Here is an 18,172-nt window from a genome sequence, read left to right as displayed (position 1 = left end):
GTCCCAGCCTCAGTTTCCCCGTCTACAGCGTTGCAGACAATGCCTGTAAAACACCCAACACATACGTGTCCCTCGACGAACAACTACGATCCTTAGAAACGGGCAGAGAAGGGATCTGGGGGCCGTGGCCGTCCACAGAAGGTGTAACCGCAGAGGTGGCGTGGCGCCCGCCACTGTAAGCGAGGTACGCGACAACACGCGTGTGCACGCGCCCCAGCATACGGACACGAGGGCGAGGCCTGCGCGGGGCGTGCTCGCGTGCCAACCACCGTCTGAGACGCGCGGCTCGGGCGCCAGGACGGCTGCGCTGCGAGACGGCGGAGGGCGCGGTCGGCGGGCCACACCCGGCCGAAGCGGGGAAGCGGTCTCTACCCGCGGGAGGTGAGCGCAGCTGAGCGTTCCTACCTCAAGGGCGATTTCCCTTCGCTGGGCCCCACTGGTGATGTCACGGGTGGCGGAAGGGCCATGGGCAGGCGACCCCGCCCCCCGCCTCCCCTCTCTGGGCGCGCTCCCGCGCCAGCCAATGGCAGACTGTTCTGGAAGCACTGCAATCCATTCTGCATGCTCAGAACCTAATCTTATGACACTCTAAGGGCTTTATTAATAGCCTATTAGTGGGTAATTCATGCATTTTGATGAGAAATCATCTAGTGGTCGTTTATCGGGGAGGAGGGCTGTGGGGGCAGGTAGGGGGCGTGGAGCGCGGGGGCGTCGCCTCCACGTTGCTTCCCGGCACCTGCCGGGCGGAGGACAGCGACTCCCCCAGGTCCCGCTGCGGCGGTGCGTCTACAATGCCCCCTCCTGACAACCCAGCCACTCATTAATCTTGATGGGCTTTCTGCTGAGCATTCTTCCCGGCTTTCAAACCGTTCGCTAATTGCAATTAATCACTTACCGAAACAGATGTCAGGAACAATGGGGCTGGAAAGGCTGGAGGCTTGATAAAGCTGTCAGGAGAGGGTGCGTGGGTGGCTGGGGGACCAGGGGGCCCGACGCCCTCTGGGTTCTGGGCGCTTGGGGGGTGCCAGGCAGCCCGCTCCTGCCCTGGGCTCAGGGGGTGGGGGGAAGGCGAGGCCGCTATGGGGAGCTCTGGGGAGGCGGGTTCAGAGTCAAGGCCAGGTGTCAGAGGGGAGCCGGGGGGGGAAGACACCACACCCATCCCCTCCAGGGGCCAATTTCCAGCTCTGATGCCCCAAAGGATCAAGATCAAGATTGGGGGGGGGGGAGGGGGAGGGGGACCGGCAGGTGCTTGGATCAGAGAAGCAGGCTCTGCGGTTGGGGTTTTCTGTGTTTTTTTGCCCTGTGGTAACATGAGAATTGTATATTCACATTAGTTGCCAACATTTGAAAATCAGATTTGACAGAAAAATCTGGACTTCTGGCTTCTCTTGAAAAAATAAAAAGATTTTGCCACACGCCATCTTGCAACAGCAATCAGCTGTGGCTGAGCAAGCTCCCCCCCCCCCCCGCCCCCGCCCCCACCGTGGTCTGGGCCACAGTCCACCCCAGGTGGCTTCCCTCTTCCTCCGGCTCCTGGACATTCTTCCTTTGGCCACTCCGCCTGTCGGGCTAGACAGGAGAGGCTTTGCACATGACCACCCTGGACGGGTTCCTGTAATTTGGAGCCGAGCTCACAGGGTTTGAACGCTGGACCTAAGAAATCTGCCCCCTGAGGGGCGCCTGGGGGGCTCCGTCGGTGAAGCGTCCGACTTCGGCTCAGGTCACGATCTCGCGGTTCGTGGGTTCGAGCCCCCGCGTCGGGCTCTGTGCTGACGGCTCGGAGCCTGGAGCCCGCTTCGGATTCTGTGTCTCCCTCTCTCTCTGCCCCTACCCCGCTCACGTTCTGTCTCTCTCTGTCTCAAAAATAAAGAAACATTAAAAAAAAAAAAAAAAGAAATCTGCCCCTTGAGGCAGAAGTTTCAACCTTAGCTGCACAGGAGAATCTCTTTGGGGGCCCTTAAACATTCTCACGCCCAGGGCCCTCTGGGACGGGGGTTGGGAATGCCTTGTGTCAGTCAGTGGTCCTCAAAGTGGCATCTCCGAGCAGGGGCAGCGTTACCTAGGAACTTGCTGGAAATGCAGGTCCTCGGACCCCATCCCACACCTGCTGAACCTGAGACTCCGGGGCTGGGGCCAGCAAGCTGTGCCCGAGGGAGAGCCCCCGGGGGGACTCTGACACCCGCTGAAGTCGGAGGTTCTGGACCGTGACCTGGGCGGAGGTCACGCAGGCGTATTCGTGCGTAAAAGTCCCTCCAACTGTACACGTAAGGTGAATGCCACCTGCCACATCTCCGTGCCCACACCGCGTCCCCAGCCAATCACTCCAGAATCTCTGGGGGTGGCAGGCGGGTGCCTGTATTTTGTCAAGCTCCCCAGGTGACCGCGGCTGGGAGCCCGGGCTGAGAGCCACTGTGTGGGCCCAGCTCACCAGCTGCGCTCACCCACCTCCTCCCTGGCCTGCTTTTGCAGGTGCCGAGGACGCACTGTGGTAGGACTCAGTCTCCGAATCACCAGGCGGGGCTCCCTCGGCCCTCCTCCCGTCGGGCTCCCTCCGGGAATCTACTGAGCGGGTCCTCCCAAGGCTGGGGGATCTCGGGCAGGTTGCCTGACCTCTCTGTGTGGGCCTCTCCCCTCCTCCGCACTGGGGTCATGACCACACAGGAGGCACTCCCCGTGTCGGGACAAGGATGGCTCGCCTCACTATCTGCGTGGCCTCACCGCTCCAAGTGACCGCGAGGGGCTAAACGGTATCCCTCGGCGTATGTCTGTGCCTGTTTTCCCATCTGCGAAACGGGCTTCGTGCTCCACAAGGTTGTGGAGATTCAGGGAGTGAACACTGAAGCTCTCGGCCCAGCACCGGGTCCTCTGAGAGGGCTTGGAAAGTGCTAGACGCTGTTAAGATCCTGCCGCACAGCTGGCCCAGAGCCGGGCTCAGGCTAAGCCCCTGATGTGGTCATGGAGGGGACGGAAGAATGAACGAGACCCGCCAACAGTCGCTCACTGCACAGCCCCTACTGTGCACCTGCCCGGTTCACGGCCCTGTGCACGGCCCTGGGAATAACGCCCCGGGCGGAACAAGTCCAGCGGGGAGGCGGAATAAGTAAACACGCACATCCGTGCATGTGTCAGCTATGATGCAGAGCTCTGGAGAAAAACAGAGCTGGTAAGGTAAACAGAGAGCCCGAGGGAGGGAGGGAGGGAGGGAGGTCTCACCAAGGCTGCGCTTATAAAAAGGAAGGGAGGCCAGGGATCATGCAGATGCGTGTGAGTGGGAAGAGGGTTCAAGGCAGCAGAGGCAGTGAGTGCAAAGGTCCTGGGGCATGTCTGAGGACCAGGAAGGAGGCCGGTGTGGCTGCAGGAGACCAAGTAAGGCAGAGTGCGGGAGGCAATGAGGACAGGGAAGCAGTGGCACAGATCACACTAGGCCTGGCGGCCAGAGTAAGGGCTCTGGCTTGGCCCCCGTGGCACGTGAGCCAGGGGAAGCTGCTGAGGAAGCAGGGGGTGCGTGTTGTGCCTCATGAACACATTCACACTTGTCACATGTAAGGACAAGCTGCGCCCCGTCCGCCCACGGCTACCAGAGCCCCTGGGGTAAATACAGGGTCTCTGGCTCCCCGGGCACAAGGCATCCAGGAGAGATCGCTTCTGGCCAGCAGCCTGGGCCTTCTCTGTGCTCCGAGGGTCAGGTACTGGCACGTGTGCTGGGCACACACCCACCACAACACGATCACGGGCATCTGGCAAGACGGGCCATTCTCTGAAGGTGCCCCAGACAGACGCATGTTCCGGGCAGGAGTCGCGCGTCGTGGGAAGGTGTGCGTGTCCGGGGCTATGTCTCCCTGCGTGTGGCTCCGCGTGTCCTGTTCGCTCGCAGGTGTATGTTGCAGGCACACGGGTGCCCACAGATGTCTGCTGCTCCCTCACGAGTTCTCGGGAGTTATGCAGCATGTTGGGTGTGTGTGTGTGTGTGCGTGTGTGTATTCGAGTCTGTGTGTTTCGTGTGCCGGCGTGTGCTTAGAGCCGTGGGTGTGCCATGGTGGGCACAGAACCGACACGTGCCGAGCCCATTCCTCCTGGGAGGTCCTGGCTCACATGGGGTAGACAAGCTCACGGTTCCATTTCCCAGGTGAGCAGACCGGGGCTCCAGTCAGGATTCAAAGCGAGATGTGTGGCACATGCCTGTGTCCTGCCTTGCCCTCTCCGGCCTCCTCTTCAAGCCCTTCTCACTAAAACATGAGGATCTTAAAGCCACCATCATCTGTCATCCATCCAACCATCCATCTATCTGTCCATCCATCCATCCTTCCTTCCATCCATCCTTTCCCCACAAATTCCGAGAGAGCGCTGACTGAAAGTATAGCTTCTGGAGCCTGCCAACCGAGTAGCTGAGCAGCTGGGGGCAGGGGACCTCACCTCTCCGCGCCTCAGTCTCCCTATTTATAAGAAAGTATAGGGGCGCTCGGGTGGCTCAGTCAGTTGAGCGTCCGACTTCGGCTCAGGTCACGATCTCGCGGTCCGTGGGTTCGAGCCCCGCGTCGGGCTCTCTGCTGTCAGCACAGAGCCTGCTTTGGATCCTCTGTCCTCCTCTCTCTCTCTCTGCCCCTCCCCCACTCGTACTCTCTCTCTTTCTCAAACAAAAATAAACATTAAAAAAAAATAAAAAGCAGCTCTGTATCTATAGGATACTATCTATATTAAGCCCGAGGAGGGAGCAGTGGAGGAAGTTCAGATTCCTACTGCGGAATCTGCAAGAATCCTTGCTGTGGATTCTTGGCCAAGGTGAGTGAGTCACTTGCGTCTCAGCCTCGAACTCTCCACCCGTGATCCGGGAACAAAACTGTTCTGTCCTAGCATCAGGAGGCCAGGGAGTTAAGACTGTCCAGCACAGCCTGATAAATGGGGGCTGCCGTGACTTTAGGAAGGTGGGAAGGCAGGCTGGCCTGGCCGGCCTTGGAGGGTGGGCTGGGTGCTGGTGTCCCCTGGGTGTGCAGGGGTGCGGCCCCCAGCCCAGCAACACCCTTCCTCTGGGGTCTGGCTCCCAGCTCCTCCCGTCTGGCCCCCGGGGGTGGACCTGTGTGCCCTCCCTTTGCTTTTTCGGACCGTCCCCCCGTGCCCGTTCCACCCGCGGCCCGTGTTAGCTTCTTCCTGTTGAAATACCTCACGCGGTTCCCATCCTCGGGCCCCTGGCTGGGACGGCACGGCACGGGCAGCTGTGCGACAGCTGTGACCGCACAGGGGCAGGCAGGGACACGGGGCACCGCCAAGCCCCCCGCGCCCGAGCACCGAGGGAGGGCCGACCGGAGCCCTGCGTGCACAGCCCCGCCCCCCTGCCTCCGCCGCCAGCCTGGCCCTCTGCCCGCCCCGCTGCCTTCTGGGATGAAAGGAAAGCTGCAGCCGCCCGTACGTGCGGGACAGCCTCTGCCTGCAACCCGAGGAGGCCCTGACACATGTTAAAATAAATATTCTGCAAATATGATGTTCCATATGTATGACTTCGTGGGGTGATGATTTTCCTACTGATCGCTGTGACAGCTGTGCTAGGAACACGGGCCTGGGCGGCCCTCGCCGTGCCACGTGGCGGGGGGCGAGGGGGGCGCCGTGGCGCGGGAGCATCTGGCGACTCGGGACGCGCGGGGAGCCCGATGCCTGTCAGCGCTCAGCGCGGGCACATTAGTGATTCCGAGGGACGGATGGAGCAGGTGTTCCCAAGCAGCCTGTTCGTGATAATTACTTTTAGATTGTTTTAAAGTATTTAAGCGAGATCCTGGAGGGCTGGGAGGGAAGGGAGAGGGACGGCGGCTGGCGGGTGGGTGGGCGCCCCTAACCCCGGAGGCCAGAGGCGGGCGAGGACCAGGCCGCGTGACGCGGGCGGATCCCACTGGCAGGAGGGTCAACGTGTGGCTTGTACCAACGAGTCCGGCTGGGCCAGCGCTTACAATGTCGACACAGTCCGGTCCCATGGCCCAGGCCCAGGCCAGCCGCTTCCAGAAGGCCCGGCCTCTCTCCAGGAACCCCCCCCGGTCCCCTAACGGAAGGCGGGCCACGGGTAGAACAGGAGAAGTGCCTCGAACATCAGCCCTGACACTGCATCTCAAGCCTCGACTTCCGACAGGGACGTGTGGCCCCCGCCTCTGCGAGGGGCGGGGGGGGGGGGGGGGGGGGGCGGGGCTGAGGCCCACTTCCTGCCCCGGTGCTGAGACACAGGGAAGCCGAAGACGGTCCCGAGGGACCGACTGAGTAAGCGAACAAATGAATGAGTGAATGGACGCACGGGGTCGTTGTTGCTGGGGAGACCAGAGCTGCCTTTCGGTCTCTTTCAAGAGACTCCAGAACATTCTCCGCGTGAGTAGACAACAGCTCCAAACAGCAGGCTGGTGTGTGGCCTGCAGAGCCCCGGGGAGTGGGGGCTCGGGTCTCACTAGGGGCTCGGCCTGGACAGCGATCAGGGCAGGACGCGCCACCTCTGGAGGTGTCCTCAGCTCAGCCCCCGTCTTTGGGCAGCGGATGCCGGGACGGACACCGGCCAGGGGCTCAGAGGGGCCCCCTCGAGACACGCGATGACCTGGGGGCAGGCACCTGGGGAGAGCTCTGCACGCAGCAGCAGCAGGGGTGGGGATGGCGAGCGGACAGACAGACGGGTGCCCACTCTCCCGCAGCCACGGTGGCTTGGCGGAGCACGGGGGCCACCCCGCCCCTCCCGGCGCCCTGCCCCCCTGCCCCGATTCACTCCCTCCTTTGCCCACGAGTCCTGTCAACCCCTGGCCCGTCGGGATTCACTGTCCAGGACGCAGCAGTGCCCCGTGAGCGTGTGCGAGGCCAGGCCCCCCTGGACTGACGGGACGGGAGCCCCGTAGGCTGGGCCCTGAAGTTCCCCCTTCCCCGGGGCTCTCAGGTACAGCAGGAGGTGACCACAGCCCAGAAACGGGGGCCCAGGCCTGGAGCCCCGCGCAGGGGTGGGGGCCGGCTGGGCGTCCCCAGGGGGCTTGAGGCTAGAGCTGGCCTATGGGGGAGGGCAGAGGCCTGGCTTTGCTGCTGCTGCTTGGGCAGGATGCCCACGCAGGGCCGGAAATGGCTCCCCGGCCTGTCTGGGACGTCTGCCTCTCCCTGCAGGCAGGAGTCCCTCCGGCCACTTCCCGCCCAGAGGAACATCTTCACTCTTCAGGGGCGCAGGTCAGAGGATTCGATTCTGGTTCCCGCGGAACTGGCTCTGCCCTTCTTGCCCTCTGCAGTGTTTGCCCAGGCGGGGCCCGGGGCCAGCTACACCCTGCCCTCCGCAGGCAGGGATCAGGGGGCCGGGGGCCGGGCGCGGTGCTGTTTACAGCTGCTCTTTAAAATCCAGGCAAGTTCAATATTAGCTGTGGGGTTTGTGCAATCTGTTGCCAAGATAAAGCAGCCGGTGGGGGAGCAGGGTGCCGTGCCCTGCCCCGCTGGAGCCCAGAGCGGCCAGGCCTGGTTAATGAACAGCCAGCGGGCTCCGGCAGCTGCTCCCCCGAAGCCTGCCTGCCAGGGCCCACCGAGTCCAACCCCGGGGCGACGGTGCTCCGTCCACGGGGCACCTGAAAGCCTCCTTCCCGCTCCGCTCAGAGAGAGGCCCAAGCCCTGAGGGGCCTCCCAGCACCCGTCCCGGCTGCTTCACGGCCTCACCCACCCCTCTCCTCACTGCCCGCCTCAGGGCCTTTGCACCTACCGTGCCCTCTGCTTCCTCACCAGCTTCAGGCTGGAATGTCACCTCCTGCAACTTCAGCTCCACGTGTCCCTTTCCTGCCCTCCCCTGGCCTTACGACTTCCAAAGACCTCATCACACACTCTGCCTGGATCATGGATCACTTTGTGCGCACGTTTATTTTCTGGTCATGCCCGTCTGTGAGGGCAAGGTCCTCTCGTAAGAAAAATTTTGGGGGGCCAGAACGGCATCAGGCACAGAGCGGCTATTCGATAAGCATCTGTGCCACGGGCCCGGACTCCCGGCCCAGTGCTCCTCCCCGCACGCCCCCTCCCTGCCTCCCGGCCTCTCCTTCCTCCTTGCTCCCTGCAGGTGTCCCCCACCTGCTGGGCCGCCCTGGGAGCAAGCTGACATCCCTCATTTAGTGGCCCCTTCTCCTCAGAGCCTCTCACCGTCAGAGCTGCTGGGAGCCACGCACAGGAGGAGCTGACAGTCACCCCTGCAGATTTTCATTTCTTATTCATGCCGATAATGTAAACGGGACTGTGTCTGGAGCAAAGTCACTTAACCCATTAGAAGAAGCTTCGGCTGCATCACAGCCCCAGATGGGGGTGGCAGGGGCTGCGGCGGGTGAGCCGGGCCTGAGTCCCAGCCAGGGGGGTGGGGAGGTGGGGGGGGGCACCGCCGGGGACTCGGGTCCCCAGACGGGTCCAGACCCGGCTTCCCACACTGGCTTATCCCCACACAAAGGAACGGTCAGTTCTGCGCATTCACCAGGACCATGCCAGGAAGGGTGCCCCCCGGAGGTGTTCAGCAAGGACATTAAAAATGCCGACTTCGTGGGGGGTGCGGTGTGGACTGAACGTGGAAGGAATACGGGGAAGAGGCCCGCCCCGGGGAAGCCTTCAGTGAATGCCCACCACTGTTGGTTCTTTTGGGAAGAAAACTCTTGAGTCAGGGCCCCCCGGGGTGGGGAGGGGGGAGGGTGGGGGAGGGGAGCTCAAAGGAAACGTGAAGCACGGAAATACAGCCGACCTCTCCCGCCGCCTCTGGGGAAGCAGGCGGTATAAAAAGCGATACTCTAGCTGTTACCCCTTGTGCGGGCACAGGTGCACATGTGCACACGCGGAGGCCATGCAGGAGGACAGCTTTGCAGAAAGAGGGCCAGATGGTTCAGGAAACCCGCCTTCTCAGAAGGAAGGAGCCTCTGTGGTCAGGAAGTAGCCGCCCAACGGTCCTGAACGCGTCAGTGACGAGCTCGCCGGGGCCGCTGGTTTACCCAGCTCTACGTCCTCTAAGCCCTGTGCCCGTGAGCCTCCTCGGTCCTCAGGGTCACGGCCGCACGGCGGGGCGATCGCACACCCCCGGGTCGTGGGCTGCTGTGGCAAGGGTGATATGAGACACGACGGAGTGAGCACTTCCGGGTCTGGTGGCCTCGGGACCCCAGCCGGCTGTGCATCCTCGGGCAGGCCCCGCCCCTCTCTGTGCTTTGGCCTACTCTGCGTTGAATGAGGGGGGAGTCGGAGCCCTACTTGCTGTGCTCCTTTGTGGGGTGTATCATCCAGGGCCGGAGGGACAGGAGAATTGGGGTGATCCGTGGAGAGCAGGCACCTGGTGAACGCCCCGGGTCCCCATCCAACCATGATCCGGGGCCAAGGCCAGAGACAGCCCTCAGAGCCCCTGTCCTGGGCCCAGAGGGCTGGGAAACCTGGTCCATGAGAGGCCGGGGCCCCGCCTGCACCCCCACCTGCCCAGCTCTCCTTCCGGGGTGTATTTCCCAAACGCTCCCACGCTCAGTGCCTGCTGGGTGCTCCCTAAACGTTAAGGGTAAGCCTCCCGAGGGCCCTTGAGTACGTACTGTGATTCTGCCTGTTTGGCCGAAGAGGAAACTGAGGCCCAGAGCGTCAGGAGACATGACTGGACCGGCAGGGGAGGCACACGGCGGGAGCACGGCGGGGGAGGGGGGCGGCTTATGGGCCCGAGTGGCGCCCCCTGGTGGAGGCTCACAACACTGCCGCTCGAGGGGCCTCCCACCCTCTCCGGGGGGCCCTGGAGGTGGCCCTAACCCCCCCCCCTCAGCCTCTGGGAGCAGCGCACAGGTGAGCATCGTTAATCCCCAGCCTCGGCAGGGCCACGGGTGACGGGCGGGCGCCCCATCACGGGGGTCCCAGCGGCCAGACACAGCCAGCAGGACTGGGTGGGGCCAGAGAGCACAGGTGCACGGTCACAGTCTCGGGACAGCCTGGCACTCACGGCCGTGCCGTGCGCGCTCCCTGGTTTCCTCTGAGGTAAACGGAGGGGGACGATAAAACGGGTGAGGATCAGACCCTGCCTGGCCCCGTGTGAGAGTCCGGTGGCCGTCCTAGAGGCATTCTCCCCCAAGTCTGGGAGCCCCGAGTCCCAGATCAAAGCATGGGCAAGGGCGCGCCCTCTTAAGGCTCTAGGAGGATCCTCCCTGGTTCTTCCACTCTCGGGGGGCTGCCCGCACCCTTGGCCACTTCACGGGGCCTTCTTAGAGGGACCCCAGTGTCGGATTTAAGCCCCACCCCCCTTATCCAGTATAACCTCGTCTTAACTAACTGCGTCTGCAAAGGTGCTATTTCCACAGAGAGTTCTGAGGGGTGCCTGGGGGGCTCAGTCGGGTGAGCGTCCGACTTCGGCTCAGGTCATGATCTCGTGGTTTGTGAGTTCGAGCCCCGCGTCGGGCTCTGTGCTGACAGCTCGGATCCTGGAGCCTGTTTCTGATTCTGGGTCTCCCGCTTTCTGACCCTCCCCCGTTCATGCTCTATCTCTCGGTCTCAAAAATAAATAAACGTTAAAAAAAAATTTTTAAAAACAAAAATCAAAGAGACTTCTGAGGCTCCAGTCGAGGAACGTCGCCGGGCACTTCCCAGACCCGTGACAATGACAACTATCAGCAGAAGGAGGGACCAAAGAGTCCCAGCCGGGTCTCACAGGCGCCTTCCCAGCCACGACCATCCCCGCCGGCGCCCCACGACTCGGGCGCTCCCGGAGCGGGGGTTCTCAGCCCTGGCTGCACACCCCAGTCCCTCGGGGCTTCTCAAAACTCCCCCTGCATGACCCCCACGCGGACCCCGTCTGTCAGGACTTCTGGGGTAGGGCCTGGGCACCAGAGGGGTTTCAGAGTCCCCTGGGGCGACCGCAGCAGGCCTTCGAGGCCGAGGAGCGTGGCGCACAGGCGAGGGAGAGACGGTCCCTTGCTAAAGTCTGGAGCGTCTGCTGACGTCCACGCGCCCTCCACGGTGAGAGCTGTCCCCAGGGCAGGGCGCCCTTGCTGCAGTGCCCGGGCCAGCTCTCCCCGGGGCTCCATGCTCCCCGTCCGCCGCTCACTGCCAGGTGTCCCCCCCACCCGGCCTCCCAGCTTCATGCGCCATCTGTGTGGGGAGAACACCCACGTTCGGAGCGCCAGACTCTAACGCGACTGCCAACTGGATTTCTACTTGAGCGTCTAGCAGAATCTCTTACCGTGGCCAGGAAGGGGCTCCTCTCCTTCTCCCCAGAGCACTCCTTCTGGCAACACTGCCCCTCCAGCGCCTCAAGTCAAAACCTGCAGGACCTCTGCTCCCCTCTTCCTCCCGTGTCCCCCTCTGACCTGCCCCCAAGTCCCAACAACGCTACAGTCCAAAGGTAGCCGGATTCCGGCCACTCCCTCCCAAGCGACTACCCTGGCCCTGCAAACGGCCGGGTCTTGCTCCGGTCCCCCGCTGCTGTCCTGGCCCACCCCAGTCTCTTCTCCCCACTGCCCCAGCAGATCTTGGGGCAGCGGCCTGGAAGGGACGACGCGGAGGCTGTCCGTCCCTTCAGCTCTGCACCCCACCCTCTCAGGGGTAACTGTCCCCAACACCACCCCCACCCCCCCGCCAGACGGCGGTGGCCTGTCTGTGCTGGCAATTTCCAGCAGTCACGATGGGCTTCCTGGAGGAGGCGGGGTTTGTGCTAAGTGCCGATCTGCTCGGGCGGCCAGAAGGGAGACTGGCAGTCCACCACGGGCAACGGAGCGGAGGTGAGGGGACCAGTGTGCAGGGAAAGGCGGTGAGCAAGCCGTGTGGTCTGCCTCTGAAGGAGCCGGGGGTCAGGGGCAGCCTGGCACAGCCCTGGGGCCCCGAGTCTCGCAGCTTCCACTCGTGGAGACCACACCCAGGCGGTTAACCCGCTTCGCGCAGCCCAACAGATAGATTCCTGCTCAGCGGCCCATTTCTAGCAGCCCTGCCCCCCACCGTGGCTTCCTCTGGTCCAGGGATTCTCTCTGTGGCCGCCCCCCGACCCACGGAGTCAGAAAGGCCGGGCTGGGGCCCGGCCATACGGATTTCAACCCACCTTTCAGGGGGTGCTGATGACGCTAAATTTTGAGAACCCCAATCAAGCCCCATGGAACCTTATGAATATCGGGGCCTTGAGCCCTACCCAGCCCCGCTGGACTCGGGATCGGCCTCCTAGGGATGCCACCTGAGCGTGTGACCACATGTGGCCAAGGCCTCCCCAGGGGGAACAGAGCTGGCGAACCCACTCACGGAGACGCTGGGGCCAGCAGTCAAGGTGGGAGTCCTGCAGCCGTCCCCACACACCTGTGCCACTCCTTCTAGAACGAGCGGAACTTAGCGCCCGGGAAGCCAGAAACCCCGTATGTACTCTGACCCCGTGCTTTTGTAGGTGAGGACACAAAGGCCAAGAAAGCCAAAGTCACAGCGGGGACGGTGGCCGAGAGGCAGCGTGAACCTGGGTCTGGTGACAGTAAGTTGAGCCACCCGACGGGATCTATCGGTGGCTGGGCTGCTTCGCTCCCAGGAGACGGTGGGGGACAGGGACGCGGCTGCTGGGGGCGTGGGGGCTAGTGGCTCCGAGCGGGGGGCCCCGCTTGACATCCCACAGCTCACAGGACGGCTCCCTCAGAGGATGACCCAGCCCCACAAGTCAACAGCAGCAGGGTTGAGGAGCCCTAGGCGACAGGCAAGTTCTGGGGCCGCCAAGCCGGTCCAGGACCAGGAGCCCAGGGACTTGCCAAAGCGCAGCGCCGGGAGCCCTCAAATTCCCGCCAGACCCCTAGCAAGGAAAGCCACCGGCTTCTGGAACGTCCGGTACGAATCAGAGGAGCACCGTGCGTCCGGTCAGCAAGGCGGCACCCATCCCCGCCGTCAGCCCGCGGTCCCTCCCGAGGGCACAGGCCCTCCTGGCCCGGCAGCTGAGCCCCCCTCCCCGGAAGGAGCCGGGCGGAAAGCAGAACCCCGACTTCCGCCTGTGCAGAAGCGGGTCAGCCCGGCCCATCACGCAGTTTGCTCCCACGTGGGGTCCGAAGGGGAAAAAAAAAAAAAAAAAAAAAAAACCACCCCACGGAGCAGAATTACACGTTCAACCTTGAGAAATTAGGCGGCCCCTCCCAGCGCCGGGCTCCGAGCCCCCTCCCTCCCTCTGCTCACAAGCACTGGCTGCAAGAGTGGTTCATATTTAATAACGCAATTTATATTCCACTCTCCACATAAACTATTGTAAAGGCGCTCTAATGTAAAAATACATCTGGCTTGTCAATAGTTTATCTTCTGGATCTGCATCTAAACCCCTGGGCCTTTCTGACTTATGGCTGCACCACTGTCTAATGAATAAAAAGGTGCAAATTATAGGCCCGGCTTTAATGCTCATCATAAAATTAGACGGTAGTTGCAAAAGCTGCATTCTCCTGCCCACAGTGCAGCGGTGGTGAGCCATAAATAAAGTGTATTTAATGTATCCCAGGGCTGTGCAAACCCAGGAAACAGTGTGTTATTGCTTGGCCTTCGATGGGTCCGCCACAAGTTCAATGACGTGATAACGGATCCATCATGTGAATTTATGTTAACTGTCTCCTCGCAAAGCCATGGCCTCAACACTGTAAATAGCCTACAATCCTTCTAGCAGGCCCGCCTGCCAATAAAACTGTCAGTGCCAGGCTGGCAGCAAAGCACCTTCAGGACAGGGGAACAAGCCGTTAAGTTCCGGAGGCCAGGGGGGCCTTGCCTCCGGCTCTCCCCGGCTCTGCTGCGGGTCCACCAACGGCAGAGGGAGCGAATCTTCTCTCAAACAGCAGATCCCAGTGACGGGGGTCGACGGAGGCCGCCTGCCGGGGGAGGGTGTGCTGGGGACTGGGACTGTGGCTGGCGGGGGAGACGGGGAGGGGTGGCGGGGGGTGGGGTGGGGGCTGGCCGTGGGCCTCAGCCCGGGGTGGGGGCGGGAGCAGGAGCAGGAGCAGGGCCGGGGAGGCTGGGCTGGACACCCAGGCGCAGGGGTCCCCGCCCCTGCCTGTGCCGGCCCACCTCCAGGGCACCTTGGGCACCTGCTGGCTCCACCATGGGTCCATCGGTTCATTCATTCGCTCACTCATCGCTACGGTCTTACTCCGCAGTTTCCAAGCGCCTGATGTCGTGTGCACCCGAGGAGGACCCACCTCCCCTTTCGGGATTCCGGACGGCGGGGGAGACGAGACTCCCAAGCCTCAGTCTACTCACACCTACTCGTATCTCATTCACAGCACCTTGTCCCTTCCCCGAAGCCCCGTGGCACCAGCCCACGCACCTCTGTTGCCAGACTGCCAAGGGGAGGCCCGTGGAGAGGCCGCGAGGCCGGCCTGTGCGAATGGGCTAAGACGTTTTTCCGCGGAAAACCCCAGAGTCCGTTACCCATTGTGTCAAGGATGCGTTTGTGCACGCGGGGCCCGGGTCGCGATACAAAACCTAAACGTCGCACTGGGGGTTGCAGACCTAAACGTGTGAGAAACGCTGGACGGCCCCCGTCGTCTGGCCCGACGTCTCAGAGGCGGAGCACCGGTATTGACGGCGAGGCCAGGGAGCGTGGAGTTCCGGGAGGGACGGTTCTTTGAACGAATGTCTGAATCCTTTCTGAACTCCTCCTCTGGGGTCAGTTTTCTAAGGCCCCCAGGCTGTTGGGACAGCGGTACATACGTGCGTGTAACATACAGATACCCATGCTCTGGAAGCGGGTGCTAAAAGCGACCATGTGGGGCGCCTGGGGGGCCCCGTCGGTGAAGCGTCCGACTTCGGCTCGGGTCGTGATCTCGCGGTCTGTGGGTTCGAGCCCCACGTCAGGCTCTGTGCTGATGGCTCGGAGCCTGGAGCCTGCTTCTGATTCAGTGTCTCCCTCTCCCTGCCGCTTCCCACTTGCACTCTGTGTGTGTGTGTCTCTCTCTCAAAACTAATTAAATGTTGGGGTGCCTGGGTGGCGCAGTCGGTTGAGCATCCGACTTCAGCCAGGTCACGATCTCGCGGTCCGGGAGTTCGAGCCCCGCATTAGGCTCTGTCTGGGCTGATGGCTCAGAGCCTGGAGCCTGTTTCCGATTCTGTGTCTCCCTCTCTCTCTGCCCCTCCCCGTTCATGCTCTGTCTCTCTGTCCCAAAAATAAATAAACGCTGAAAAAAAAAAAAATTAAAAAAAAAAAAAACTAATTAAATGTTAAAAAAGAAAAATTGTCAGCGAGTGCATGGACAAGGCCGTCTGGAGGCCACAGGGACCCCGGGACTATAGCCCCTGGTATCGGGTGCCACGGACACTCACAGTTAAAGGCGGCCTTTCCAAACTCAACTGCAGCAGCAGCCTGCTGTCCTCGGGGATGACAGCTGCGGAGGTGGGGACATCGATCTTCCGTGTCTTCAGCAACGTCCCGTTCTAGTGCCCAGGGCCGCCCCTCCCGGGTAGAAGTCCTTGAAGCTGCTCATCGCCCCCCCCCCAACCCCCGACAGACACCCCAGCTACCGCGGGTTCTCCTTCAGGACACAGGCGTCCCATAGTCCCCCCCACGGAGAGCTCAGAAAACAGGGCTCCTGCCTGAGGGGGAGGGGGGACAGCCAGCCTCCCCGTGCTGTTCGCTACCGTGCAGACCCCACGCCTGGCTCTGCCCTCCCGGGGCTGGGGGCCAGGGACCCAGCCACCCACTGGAGCATGACAGCCACTAAGTGTCACAGCTGCTTGGCAGGATGTGTGGAAACACAAGGGCCGTCAAACAGGAACAAGCATCTGACCCCCCCGGGCCAGCCATGAGGCAAGCAGAGCAGCTGGGGCTCGGAAGGGTGTCCCCTGCGGGTCCCAGCCGCACGGAACCTTCCAGAAGCCAGGACTGCCGTGAGCAGAAACCTGACTTCGTACGCGTAGGTCAAGGGTTCAGCTTTGCAACCGCACCTGAACAAATGGAAGCCAGGGCTGGCTTCCTCCCAAAGATGTCCGTGTCCTAGGCCCTGGAACCTAGGGCCAGGATAAAGACGCTACCATATAGAGCAAAAAAAAAAAAAAAAAAAAAAAAAAACCAAAAAAAAAAACAAAAAAACAAAAAAAGGAGTCTGCAGGTGTGGTGAAATTAAGGCTCTGAATGAGGCGGATTAGCCCGGATCAACCAAAATGCAGTCACATGCATCCTTTTAAGAGGGAGGCACAGGGGGCCTTGATGGCCACAGAAGGCCACGTGAGGACAGAGCAGAGGCTGGACGAGGCTGGCTTCAGAGGCCGGGATGTAGCGGCCGAGAGAGGCCAGGGACCGATGCCCCAGAGCACCCCCGCCACCAGGAAACCCTCCTTGGTTTCACCGGCGAACTGAATCTGGCCTCCTGGCCTCCTGAACCGCGACCGAGTAAATGTCTGTTGTCTTCCGCCACGGAGTTTGTGACGGTCGCCCCAGGACGCGGGGTCTAGAGCCTGCGGCTTCCTATCCTGTAGTCACTCCCCTTACGTCCCTAATCACTTCATCCGCGAATCGGGGGCTCCCGAGTGACATCTTCTGGGACAACGGGGGCTTGAAGCCGTGGCGTGGGTGGCAGGCCCATGGGAAGGCACCTGGGCCCACAAATGGGAGAGCCCACCCCGACGCCCGGAGGGCCAGGGGGGCCGGCGGGGCGCTGCCTGCAGAGGCCAAGGGCGAGCCCCTCGACCTCACCTCATGCTCCCCGTGCCTTAGCAGACCCGTCCCCCGAATCCCCGACGATCCCCGGGGTGGTGACCCCGTAAACACCAAGCAAGGCACACACGTCAACACCCCAAGGTCAACCGGCTCGGCGACCCTCTGTTCTGTTCTCGGAATGCTCATCGCTGGGACCGCTTGGCCAGCCGCCCCACCCTCCCCCGTCCTGGGTTCGGGCCCCTTCAGCGAGGGGCTGGGCCTAGGGACTGACCTCTAGGGAGCAGAGCGCAAAGCGACATTGGACGTCCCCGCCCGGATGAGTTTACGGAGACCGCAGCCCCCCCTCTCCCGCCGACGCCTGCTCTCTTGCCTTCCCGGCTTCTCGCTTCCATGAGGCAGGCTGCCACGCTGGGGGCCGCCACGTGGGAGAGGGCCACGTGGCAAGGAGCCAAGGGAGGCCGCGAGCCAACATCCAGCAAGGGACTGAGGCCCTCGCTCCAACAGCCCTCGAGGAGCCGAGTCCTGCCAGTGAAGCTGGAAACGGGTCCTAGAGATAAGCCCACAGTCCCGGCCGATACCTGGGTCACAGCTCGGTGGGGGAGGGGGGGGGTTCTTGGCGCAGGAAATCTGGGCTCAGTTTGGGAAATGCTGTGGTCCCGACAGCAGGCTGCTTCCCATCTGGGGACCCACAGGCTTGCCCCCCACCCCCGCCAGGACGGGGACCTTTCTTGCCCGACTCCACACCAGACACCGTAGGGCACCCACTGTGTGCCGAACGCTGGGCTCACGGGGGAACGGCGTACAGTTCTTGCCCTCTCTGGGCCCGGGGTTCTCAGGTTGGGGACGGAGGACTGGCGGGGGGTGGGGGAGATGGCTGCCCCCTCCGACCAGGCTCCGGTTCTGAGAAACCCAGCGTGCGGCACTCAGGACTCACGGTCATCCCGAGGCGAGCCCCGTGGGGAAGTGACCGGGCGCGGACGCAGGCCCCGAGCACCCCAGAAATGCTCACGTAGAGGGCGGTCGTCCGCGGCCAGCATCTGCTCGCATTAATTACATTTAGACTGCCTTAAGAACAGAGAGCGGAGGGGCGCCTGGGTGGCTCCGTCTGTTAAGCGTCCGACTTCGGCTCAGGTCACGATCTCGCGGTCCGTGAGTTCGAGCCCCGCGTCGGGCTCTGGGCTGATGGCTCGGAGCCTGGAGCCTGTTTCCGATTCTGTGTCTCCCTCTCTCTCTGCCCCTCCCCCGCTCATGCTCTGTCTCTCTCTGTCTCAAAAATAAATAAAACGTTTAAAAAAAAAATTCTATAAAAAAAAAGAACAGAGAGCGGAACGGTTAAAGATTCGGGGAGCGAGCTGCTGGAACCCAGACCGAGAAACGCTGCTCTCACAGCAGGCTGGTGGCCAGTCTGCCCAGCAGCATGTGCCTCGTATGGGAGCCCAGGACTCAGCAGGGCAAGCTGCCGGGGCAGGATCCAGCGTCTGTGAACGTGGAGAGTGGGGCACCAGAGGTCGTCTGTCCTCTGAACGGTGTGCCATTGCTGTTTCCAAAACCCCCACTGGACCCGCGGCCTGACAGCGGGAGGACAAAGGGACTGTCAACGCAACACACGCCTGGGAG

At 62.3% G+C, this 18,172-nt stretch overlaps 2 protein-coding genes across 7 annotated transcripts in view; one reads left to right on the top strand and one right to left on the bottom strand.

The window, feature by feature from the left end:
- GSE1 (Gse1 coiled-coil protein) overlaps window positions 1-18,172 on the bottom strand; it is a 390,726-nt gene that overhangs the window by 197,203 nt on the left and 175,351 nt on the right. The gene's annotated exons all lie outside the window — the stretch shown is intronic.
- On the top strand, window positions 6,204-14,768 carry LOC125158837 (uncharacterized). 3 transcript variants are annotated; one of them, XM_047846328.1, is made up of 5 exons: window positions 6,204-6,342; window positions 7,111-7,170; window positions 12,335-12,415; window positions 12,575-12,759; window positions 14,184-14,768. In XM_047846328.1, the coding sequence occupies exons 1-5, from the start codon at window positions 6,262-6,264 to the stop codon at window positions 14,422-14,424; spliced, it is 648 nt and encodes a 215-aa protein (XP_047702284.1). In that variant the 5' UTR covers window positions 6,204-6,261; the 3' UTR covers window positions 14,425-14,768. The 3 variants fall into 3 exon arrangements, with proteins under 3 accessions (XP_047702284.1, XP_047702282.1, XP_047702283.1); XM_047846326.1 differs by having other exon boundaries at window positions 14,058-14,768; XM_047846327.1 differs by lacking the exon at window positions 7,111-7,170 and having other exon boundaries at window positions 14,058-14,768.

This window comes from Prionailurus viverrinus, unplaced genomic scaffold (assembly GCF_022837055.1).
Source record: "Prionailurus viverrinus isolate Anna unplaced genomic scaffold, UM_Priviv_1.0 scaffold_38, whole genome shotgun sequence".
Classification (NCBI taxonomy): Eukaryota; Metazoa; Chordata; class Mammalia; order Carnivora; family Felidae; genus Prionailurus; species Prionailurus viverrinus.
This window is presented reverse-complemented; position numbering and strand designations above follow the sequence as displayed.